This window comes from Setaria italica, chromosome IV, assembly GCF_000263155.2.
Source record: "Setaria italica strain Yugu1 chromosome IV, Setaria_italica_v2.0, whole genome shotgun sequence".
In the NCBI taxonomy this organism is placed as follows: domain Eukaryota; kingdom Viridiplantae; phylum Streptophyta; class Magnoliopsida; order Poales; family Poaceae; genus Setaria; species Setaria italica.
The window spans coordinates 3862989-3874329 of record NC_028453.1 but is presented as its reverse complement, the minus strand read 5'-3'; the positions used below and the strand labels follow the sequence as shown (position 1 = coordinate 3874329).

Sequence of the window (11341 nt, the reverse complement as noted above, 5' to 3'; positions counted from 1 at the left end):
GTCATCAAAATTATTTATGTGGCAGTTCATTTATTGTTCAGGAAACGAATGGCCTTAGCTAACGTCCGCGTGATCGAGCCGAGATATTTGCTCTCCGATCTCCCGGATTTAAACACAGCTAAACGCCTCGGCCGCACGATTGCGATGCGCCGCCGACGATGGCCGCGGCCGCCTAATCCTAATCCCCCCGCGCGTTTAAGGCCGCGCCGCGCCCGTGTCCCGTTAGCAAAAGCGGTCGTGGTTAGCCCAGGCTGGTGGTCACGGCGAAAGCGAAGCGCGCGTCGGTCAGACACGAAGTTGCAGCGGGGAGGGCGAGGGCCCCCCGAGAACTTATCCCGCAGAGGCAGACCCCCACCCCCCACCACCGCACGTCCGCCCGTTGCCCACCGCCGATTCCGCGATTCGGTTCGGTGCCCGCCGCAGTGGAGCCGAGCGCGTTCGCGATCGAGAGATAGGGAGAGTGGCAGCGCCAGGGGCAAGTGGGAAGGGAGAGGAAAACCCCCCGGGGCCCGGCCGAGCGAGACTCGCGTCGCGCCTCCGCCTTCGCGGATTCTGTTTCGCTCGCCACCTGCACGGAGCGGGGAGCACCAGCCGGCCCCCGGAGAGGGAGAGGGAGGGAACCAGAACCCTAGGTTGGAGCGCGGCGGTGATGGCGAGCAGGGGCGGCGGGGTGGCGTCGTCGGCGGGGGACCCGAGCAGCCCGAGCGCGAGGGGGTGGGGGGAGGCCGACGAGTCGGGGTCGGGTGGGGTGGGGAAGGTGAAGCTGATGTGCAGCTTCGGTGGCCGGATCGCGCCGCGGCCAGGGGATGGGGCGCTGCGGTACGTGGGGGGCCAGACGCGGCTCATCTCCGTCCCGCGTGCCGCCTCCTTCGGGGAGCTCCTGCGGAAGGTCGAGGCGGTGGACGAGGCGGCGTCCCCCGGCGGCGCCGGCGGCGGGGTGCTCCTCCGGTACCAGCTCCCCGGGGAGGACCTCGACGCGCTCATCTCCGTCTCCGGGCCCGAGGACTACGACAACATGATGGAGGAGTACGAGAAGCTGGCCGCCGCCGCGCCCGACGGCTCCGCCAAGCTCCGGGTCTTCCTCTTCCCGGCCTCAGGGACCGGGAGCGACGCCGCGGGCGGCGGCGGCTCCGGCTCCGGGTCCCACCACCTCGCCTCCGCCGCCGCCGCCGCGCCCGTCGACGAGTCCGGGCAGCGCTACATCGACGCCATCAACTGCGTCTCCGCGGAGGCCGTCGCCGCCGCCATGCGCCGCAAGGACAGCGTCGCCAGCGCCGGCTCGTCCGCGCACAACTCCGAGGCCTCAGAGTACAGCGGCCTTGTCGAAGGTATGTCGCCGCACGCGGGACCGCCGCCTCCTTCCGTTGCGACTGAGTACACGTATTCAGGTGGAGCCCATTACCATGGTGGTTTCCCGGATTCGGTGGGGTTCACCAGTGCCGTCACCATGTCGGCTCCGGCCATGGGCATCCCAGCGCAAAATCCTATCCTAGTTAGGACGGAGCCATCAACGATGCAGCCTCATCATGTTGCTGCTGCTGCTTATGCGACATCGCAGCAGCCACCTCAAGTCACCAGCTATGTGCAGCAGCAGCAGCCGCCTCAAGTCGCCCAATATGTGCCGCACCAGCAGCCTCAGTCTGCTTCGTATCAGCAGCAGATGCCGCAGTCGTATATAGAACCGCAGCAAGTCCACTACATCAATGCGCAACAATTTGGTGTTCATGGTGTGCCGCAATCTGTCAATTTTGTGCCTGTGCAGATGAGCCAGTTCATGCCTAGCATTCCAGTGACGAGTTCTATGGCGACCGCTGCTGCTCAACAAGTCGGTACGTTCAGGCCTGTTTCTGCTGGTGTAGAACCTGTTCAGGAGAACATGCAGTTCACAAGGACAGTGCAAGCTCCAGTTGATCAGAGTTACCGGGTGCTGCAGACGCCACTGTCGCAGCTTCCTCCTTTGCCTTCTGTGCATTTGCAGACAAGTGATACGCAGAGATACGGTGTTCAACCGGCGATGACAAGCGCAATAAGCACACCGGTGGTGACAAGCTCAGGGACGATTCCTGTGGTGCTTAGCTCGGCCACTGTTCCATCAGTGAGGTATGATGATTGCACAATGTGCCAGAAATCTTTGCCGCACGCCCATTCGGATAACATTATCCAGGAGCGGGGAAATCCTCGTGCACTGAGCAACCCTGAGGCAGCTCCGGTATTTTACAGCCTGCATCAAGATAGTGGGTCCAACAAATCCAGTCCAGATGCGAACTCAGGAACTCCTGCTAATTATATGGTAGAACCGAGAGCTGGGAACGCAGTAGGGATGAGTCAATTTGAGTCCGTACTCCCTGCCAGAATGCCTGGAGTCCAGGCAACTGCATCTCCAGATGCAGGTGTGCCGGTTCAACCCACCATGGTTGCCTTACCAGTTTCTAGTCCACCTGCTCCAAATGGAGCATTTGTGGGTCATCCTATTCAGGCCGGGGTTGAAGATCCTGCCAGGTACCAGCAGCAACCATACTCTTATAGCTTGCAACCACAACAAGTTCCAGTTAATGGCCCGCAAGTCATTGATGCCGGTGCATACAAGAATGCAAACTATCCAGCAGCAGAACCGCTTAGAGAATATGCTCGTGATCTTCCTCATGATTATACCAGAGCTATCGATGCCCGTATGCAAGGAGTTCATTTGGGTCCTATTGCCCCTCCAGAATCTAGTGTTCAAGGAAAGCCTTCTTTTCCTCATGGTACCATTGACCATGCAAAAGCTGAGAAGCCACCTGTAAATATTGACGGTAGTTCTATGTACAAATCTCAAGCTGGAGGGTATCATATGGGGATTACCAATGCCTTCACTGCTCCTGCTTTGACCCAAGAGGACAACATTGCAAGGCATAGTGAACAACCACCACCTGCTTTTGATGTTGGTGCACAAAGTGTTCATCCTGACATAATCCAGAATCCACTCAATGTGCCAGTCCAGAACAACCTTAGAGCGCCCATTGAGCCACCTGTTTCCAATGAAAAGGTTCCTGTCCGACCACCTTACTCTGGTGTTCAGGTTCCTGCTGGGACACCTCCACAGCTTCCTAGGGAAATGCTTGGTCACTTGGTCTCTGCTCCCCCTGATGGCAGCAGTAACTTCCCATTGCAGGCTACTGCTGGTATTGATCGTGTTGAAGCTACACGGGAACTAGCTTACACAGATTCACTTTTCTCAAACCAGGATCCTTGGAAAGCAGTGGGAAATGTCTCTTTAGTTCCTCCAAGGCCAAGCAAGCTAGCTAAAGAGCCTCTTGCTTCTGGAGATCAATACATGGATGGTCATGTTCCTGATATCAACGCAAATGGTCCCATACTCTTAGAAGAAGGGAATCTTCCACACATTCAGGACCCAGGGTTTAAGGATATCCACACGATTAAAGTGAACAAAGGTTGGTATACTTTGTCGTTCTGTACTATTTGGGTATTGAGAAGTAGTTTACAATATCATTTCAACAATTGACTAAGTAAATTGTTTTGCTCCTAATTCTCCTTTTCTCTTCTGACAGGATTTGGTGAGGAAAATATTAAGCGACAATTACAAGCTGTTGCTGAAGGGGTGGCAGCATCAGTTCTTCAGTCACCCTTTCCAGAAAAACCAGCTGCATTATCTGGTGATCACATAGATTCACATGGAGCAGTAGTTGATGCAAAAGTTAAGGTGAGAGATGCTTCCATTTATGCTGGTCTAACTCGTTGTTCTGTAACAGGGTGTAATTTTTTTGCTTTAATTTTGGGTTCAGGATGAGGGTAACAATCAGTCAGACAAAACAAGCCAGGGAGTTCAAGTTTTAGATGACATCGACAACCTTCAGGTTTTTGTCAAATTAATTTTGATTTTTTAATGTACACCTTTTATTGTGGATTCAAATGCATTTTCCTTATTTTCTCTACATTGTGAATTGCAGATAATCAAGAACAGTGATCTTGAAGAATTGCGTGAACTGGGTTCTGGGACCTTTGGTACAGTTTATCATGGGAAATGGAGAGGTTCTGATGTTGCTATTAAGAGAATCAATGATCGATGCTTTGCTGGGAAGGCTTCTGAGCAAGAGCGCATGGTATTCAGTTAACTTACCGTGTTTTTCTGACCTGAACGCATAATGTTCTAACTTCTCGTGTCTGTAGAGAACTGATTTCTGGAATGAAGCTGGCAAGCTTGCATCTCTGCACCATCCAAATGTTGTAGCCTTTTATGGTGTTGTTCTAGATGGGCCTGGTGGATCCGTTGCAACTGTAACTGAGTACATGGCTAATGGTTCACTACGACAAGCATTGCAAAGACATGAAAAGTAAACTAATCTTTTCAATGACAGAACATGATGCTTTTCATATGTTGTCACCTCTAATTTCATTTTATTCTATCAGCAGGATATTCGATCGGCGTAGGCGTCTACTAATTGCAATGGATGTTGCATTTGGAATGGAGTATTTGCATGGGAAGAATATTGTGCATTTTGACTTAAAGAGTGATAATCTGCTCGTCAACCTAAGAGATCCTCAACGCCCTATATGCAAGGTGCTTGTCTTCATTCTCTCATTTCTTAAATTATCGACCAAGTACAGAAAATTAAAGAACTTATGCCATACAAGTGGATGCGATGTTAGCTAGCAAAGCTCCGCTCTCGTACGTTAAGTGAAATCTTAATTTGTTTCTTGTGCTTTGGTATTTAGTAGGGGTAATGCTGCTTCTTTGATACTTCTGCGTTTTGTTTAAACGTTCATATAGACTTCTTGTTTAAGGCAGTAGATGGTTAAGCAAGACTCAATCTACTTTTACTCGTATTAGTCAAAGTACAACATACATATGGCCTTAATTTTGTGTAAAGCACAATCATATGGCTATTGGTAAGAGGTCAGGGCACATGAGATCTTTGAAGGGTTGTATCAAAGATATATTGACTTGCCATCAAGTATGTAATTGTATAGAGAACTGTTGGCTCCACCACAAGAAGATCAGCACATTAGACATCTCTGATATCAGGGTGGCTGCCCTATTTGTTTATAGGTTGGTGATTTGGGCTTATCGAAGGTTAAATGCCAGACGCTGATCTCTGGTGGAGTGCGAGGAACGCTTCCTTGGATGGCCCCTGAGCTGTTGAATGGCAGCAGCAGCCTTGTTTCTGAAAAGGTTTATTCCGTTGCTTCTTTGGAACTAATGCGACCTTCACTTTCTTTGAGCTGCCTCTGGACAAATATACTCCTGTTTCCCTGAATGACCTTCATATAATTCGAGTGCAGGTCGATGTTTTCTCGTTCGGAATCGTGATGTGGGAACTACTTACTGGTGAAGAGCCTTACGCTGAGCTGCACTATGGTGCCATCATAGGTATGCTCACAATTTAAGCTGTTATTGTTTCCCACCACATGGGGAGTCCAATGCCATTCTTGTTTCTAAACACGCTTTCACTCAGGTGGGATAGTTAACAACACGCTGCGTCCTCGGGTGCCTGAGTCCTGCGATCCCCAGTGGAGGGCGTTGATGGAGCAGTGCTGGGCAGCCGAGCCGTCAGAGAGGCCGAGCTTCACGGAGGTCGGCAATAGCCTGCGCGCCATGGCGGCTTCTCCTACCAAGGCCCAACCACAGAAATAGATGCCGCAGCTCGCGCCATAACGTTCCGCGGCCTTTCACCTCTGCAACATGGGGAGGTTCCATGACTTTTGTACATGAAAATAAGGTGAGGATAGATAAAGAGAACGTGGCGTCCTTATAGAGTCGGTGGATGATTGATGCTTCCTGTGTCGTGCTTTTACTGGGCCATGGAAACATGTAATGGCGTAATGTAAGAGTGGACCGTGAGCATGTACATGAGGTGTTGTAGCAGGGTTAGTTCGCGAATCTCTGTACTCGTAGTCGTGGGTCCGTCTTTCGATCCTGTGCGTTTTAATGTGGCAGCGCCGTTCAGGAGAAGTGCTGTTTGAGCAGCCTTGAGGATTTCAACTGAAAATCGTGCAGAAGCAGAAAGAATACAGTATATTCTGCAAAAAGCTTGAAGTTTTCTGCTGTGTTCCAAATGAAACCCGCCACGTTTGTACTCTTTTGATTGCGATGCATCCCCGCAAAAATACAAAAGTTGTGACCTCATCCTGACGTGAAAAGGACGTGAAAAGGAGGCATAACTGAAACCAACCTGTGAATTGTACTATCACGATTGCTTCCTAAAGTACCAACGTTTCGCTACCTGACCTAAGGCATTACTGAGAATCTCTCTTCCGGTTAGGGGTGTGTTTGTCATCACTAATCAGTGTTTCTTGTTTCAGAGTAATGCCTGATGGCAGTCAAATTTCGTTGCACAAAGCAACGTTTGTTGTCAGTTAACGGTTGCTTGAGAATCTTGGGAATGATGCTTTCTTGCTTGATTGACTCGGTTGGTGATGTTCTGTTCTGACGATTGGAAGATAGTAGTACGTAGCGATGAAACTCGACTGTGCTGAATAAAGCTACAATTTTCAGCCGTTGCTAGCTGCTGCCCGCAACATTTGGGTTGATGGATCGATCTCATCCAATTGCAATGCACACCAGAGTTCAATGTGAAGAAAGCCCACAGCAAATTCAGATGTTGTGTAGTTACCTTCAGAACTACAAACAACACTCTCAGTGCGTGACCGTGAGAGCCACCGGCTAAACTTGGGACGATCGAAGCATTCCTCCATTGCCGTGCCAGAGGACTAGACGAGAACGGCAGCTGCAGAGAGAAGAAGAGAGGTAGAACCCATCGCCGGAAAAACCAACCCGCTGTCCGCCGTCGTTCCTCGCCTCCGTGCAGACGGCGAACTCCATCGGAGGCCCTCCGGTCGGGGAAGAGCTCGCCACTCCGTGAGCCGAGGCGTACGTACCGAGCTCCCGGATGCTTCCGTGCATAGTAGCGGGAGAGGATAATGCAGCCAACGGCGTGGAACGCGGCGGCGCTCCGGCGAGCGAGGCGGCGATCCCAGGGGTGTCGGTAAACGAGATAACAACCCGCCCCGGACGGTAAATAATGGATTACCGACGACCCCAGGGTGCCTCGTAGCCTTCGGACCGGACTTGTGCGGTCACGATTGATCGGCGCTGACGAACTGCGGAAGGTACGACCCTTTTCTTCTTCCTCGCTTAGCGGCCGCCTCGATCTCCCCCTCGACGACCTGCTGAGCTCCGGCGAACGCGGCACCGGCGGGACGATTGGCGGTGGAGGGGAATGTTCGTTGGATGAATTTCTGACTGCTGCTGACGAGCATGAGAAATGAAGCTTGGTTCGTGTGCCGACTGGTGAATTTTTCTGACGGCTGTAAGATAACAAATGAAGCTCGACAGGTGGAGAAAGGTTTTGCAGGTCGAACTATTATGACAGCCATCGGAGGTATGCCTGATCAATATGTTTGAGGTTAAAATTGGCAGATCTGGACGATCAGGTCTCTGAACCGTCCCAACCGGTTTGGTCAAATTACTCCAAATGTAAATTGGACTTCACAATTGTGTATCTCTTGTTGAGTAGATTAGAATTCATATATAGAACGTCCGATTTGGAGTTTGAATGAGAGAGTTATGACCTCGGGTAGATCTGCTCCTAAGGACAACCGGTCAGACTGGTTTGGGTCTGTGGAGTCCGAGTAGGAGTTGTATTTTTGCACGAGTTTTGTTAGGGTTTCGACTCCATTAGGGGTAAGACCTCTCTCCTTATAAATATAAAGGGTCACGGCCGATTGAGGGTATCCAATCGATCAAAAACCAATCTATCTTTTATCATTTTATCTTTCTTCCTCGTTACCCTACTTTTCCAACCCCATATGTTGTTCTTCTTCTGTCTCCATGGCATGAGGAGGCGCTTTAGCTAGCCTGCCGAGCCTAGGGCAATCCAAGGTGCGCCTGCGCTGACAGAGTCCCTTCCGGGCGGGCGTTCGTTGGTCTCTCACTAGGTTCCCTGACGAGACCGGTCTGACCTCTGCATCGACGCAGCAAGGAGTCTTTGCGGGCTGCACGTTCAAGAACGTGCTTTCATGTGTTGGTCCTAAATTTACGTCAACACATTTTGACGACTCCGTTGGAAAAGAAGAATCTAGCCGTCATGGCTGATCCATCAAACCCTAGCAACATGATGTCATGTAAAGAATTCCGTATGGAATATTGGCGGGAATTCGATCTAGCTGCTGAAAAGTTGCTTCTATCATGTTACCGTCTAACCGATCAAGGCGTCGTCAAGGTAAAGGAGTTGCAGCCGCCGTCCACCACGACACATTGAAAGAGATGCAATCCTCAAGTACTTGACATTGTGAATTTTTATCTCAAGTCTCTGATTGATAAAGAGGATAGTTCAGATTCAATTCATCTTAGTTAAAAGTTGTCTATTGAAAAGCCGGCTAATGCTATTATTGATCCTTGCGAAAAATTACCAACTTGTGATGTTGTTGGTCAAGAAACAAGTCGGCAGTCTCAAGCCGAAGTTGTTGACCCAAAATCCCCTAGCAAGAGCACACAGACTATATCTAGTACTTCAACGCTGGGGGAGGGGGGCAACAAAACAAAGGCAAAGGTGCTGGTTGTGCCGCAACCGGTCTGACCGATTTGCAAACCGGTCTAACCGCTTCTTCCAGGGTTTCACAAAATAAATCAAAATCAAAGATGTTTAAACCCAAGAAACCCGAAATTGGTGTTTGGAAAACCGTTGAATCCAAAGGCCGTAGCGAGCATCAAAACGGAAAGCTGAAGCCCAATACGAAGCTTCCAGTTAAGTCCCAAAGACAAAATGATATCAATGATGCTAGTCGATCTAAGAATTCCAAGCATTCAAAATCTTTTCCAAAACAGAAGTTCCATGATCAGAATCGGCAATGGACTAATTCTCACATATCAATACCATTTCCATCATATGGATCACCTTTACATATGCCATGGGAACCTTATTTTAATATGCATTATTCTTGTCATCCATGGTCTTATAATTCGTGAATGCCGTCTCCTCCTAGATATTTCCTTCCAGATTACATTACTTTTAGGAAGCACCTACACGTAATGACTGTTTTGATCAAAAGAATTGGTCTATATAGAAAAGTAAGCGTAAGGTGATCAAGCAAGTCTATCATGTCAAAAAGGATGGTAGATTAAATCAAAATTCAGATTTGACACTAGACATAGAAAAGCCGAACATTGAAGAATCATCGGCTAGTTCTATTGATCAAGTTGTCCCAATGATGAGTATGTTTGAAATAACATTGTTGAACAACAATCAAGTTTGGTTGGGGGGAAGATGATCTCGAAGTGATTGGTTCTAAGGGAACTAGTCTAACTGGTGCTCAAACTGGTCTGACCGGTCTTGCCAGAAATTTTGGTAGTGCTGAAAGTCTCACAACAAGAAGCAAAGGGATGAAGAAGAAGCTAAGCTTTGCTGAATTGTTACATAAATATCAGAAAATAGCCGAGTAGCAGAAAAACAATCGATGCGGAGACAATCAAATAGGGATTCTTCATCACTAAGGGCAAAAAAAGCATCAACGGTCCTCTCATTGGTCTTCATCATTTATTTTGTCGATGCATATGTTGTGGAGTGCGTATTCAGGTATATCTAATTATAATCCATGGTTTTGGTATAATCCTTGATCTTCATTTTATAATTATCAATATTATGCTTATGATTTACCAAGGAGCCATAGTTGGTCACCATGGCCACATCAAGATTTCAGTTATTAGATATATTTAGATGTTTCAGAGCTGAAAGTTGATGTTTCATATGATGTTGTACTTGTTGGAATATTATTTCGGCTACATTAGCATCCATAAAGGGTTTGGAGACCATCATATGGGCGATGTAATGTCTATCATTGTCCTTAGACAATTTTGACCATTGAGAATGTTTTCTGGCACGCAAGCTTTGCCATAAAAGGGGGGGCATGTGTTCGAGGTCAAAATTAGTAGCTCTGAACAATCAGGTCTCTGAACCAGTCTCCCAACCGGTCAGACTGGTTTGGTTAAAGTACTCCAAATATAAATTGGACTTCACCATTGTGTAGCTCTCGTCGAGTAGATCAGAATTCATATACAGAACGTCCGATTTGGAGTTCGGATGAGAGAGTTATGACCTCGGGAAGATCTACCCCTGAGGAGATAGGTCTGATGGAACCAATCAGACCTAGGAGTTGTATTTTTGCATGAGTTTTGTTAGGATTTCGACTCTATTAGGGGCAAGACCTCCCCTCCTTTTAAATATAAAGAGCCATGGTCGATTGAGGGTATCCAATCGATCAAAAACCAATCTATCTTTTATCATTTTACCTTTCTACCTCGTTACCCCACTTTTCCAACCCCATGTGCTGTTCTTCTTCTGTCTCCATGGCATAAGGAGGTGTCCTACCTGGCCTACCGAGCCTAGGGCAACCCAAGGTGACTGCCCTGACGGGGTTCCTCCCGGACGAACGTTCGTTGGTCTCTCGCTAGGTTCCCCGGCGAGACCGATCTGACCGACCTACCATACCGGTCTGATCGGCCTCCGCATCGATGCAGCAAGAAGCGTCTTTGCGGGTTGCACGTTCGAGTGCTTTCGTGTGTTGGATCTAAATTTGCGTCAACACGTTTCTGATTGTATTATTTGTTCAAATCTCACAATTTTACATGTTACGGTAGAGACTAGTATAAATTAAGTTTAGGCTAACGGTCTAGAGCGCCCCCTTTGTCAAAAGAAGCAGATATGGAAAGCCTGGCCCATCAGGTACAAGTCCATTTATCTTGCCATCGAATTGAGTCATTTAGTGGTAGACCTCTTCTTCTAACTTGATGTTTCTCTTTAGAGAAAAGCTAAATGACACTCGAGTATTCGATCCTCTTCCATCACTTAATTTCTTGACGACCGATTTGTAACTCCGTTGAGTCTTTTCCAACTCCTGTGCCTAGTACGTGACGTGGTCAACATTAGGATTATTAGGCTCAGGTTTCGAGGAGTCAGTGGCGGAGCCAGGATGTAGAAGTTGGGTAGTCCCATTTGTCAAGTCATCTTTACTCTAATTCAAGGAAAAAAAATTCATTTGCACCATGGATTAATAGAGTATATAAATTGTTCAAACTACAGATATATCAACAACTGAAAAGCTACAGAAGTTTTTAAAGAAAATGGCATTGCTTCAGAGCTTTAAGCGTTTGGTGTTGTCCTCAGCGGGATCGTCCTGTCGTTCCCTAGCTATCACCCTATGCTGGGTCTGAAGACGTACAACTGGGGTGCTCTCTCATTTGACATCAAGCTTTGCAAAACAAACAACACATCCAAATCAACAATGCGGGCTCCGGGAGATGCACAAGGTTCTTTAATTGCTGAAGCTATCAATGAGCATGTTGCTT

The 11341-nt window shown here is 48.4% G+C and overlaps 1 protein-coding gene across 2 annotated transcripts; it reads left to right on the top strand.

Moving 5' to 3' along the window:
• Window positions 1-366: 366 nt before the first annotated feature.
• Window positions 367-6038, top strand: LOC101754468. Of its 2 annotated transcripts, none has more exons than XM_004964620.3 (9): window positions 367-3431; window positions 3549-3700; window positions 3783-3854; window positions 3948-4100; window positions 4168-4331; window positions 4408-4558; window positions 5048-5170; window positions 5281-5368; window positions 5454-6038. In XM_004964620.3, exons 1-9 carry the CDS (start codon window positions 650-652, stop codon window positions 5630-5632), a joined length of 3864 nt encoding a protein of 1287 aa, XP_004964677.1. In that variant the 5' UTR covers window positions 367-649; the 3' UTR covers window positions 5633-6038. The 2 variants fall into 2 exon arrangements, with proteins under 2 accessions (XP_004964677.1, XP_004964678.1); XM_004964621.3 differs by having other exon boundaries at window positions 369-3431; window positions 4411-4558.
• The last annotated feature ends 5303 nt before the right edge of the window (window positions 6039-11341 follow it).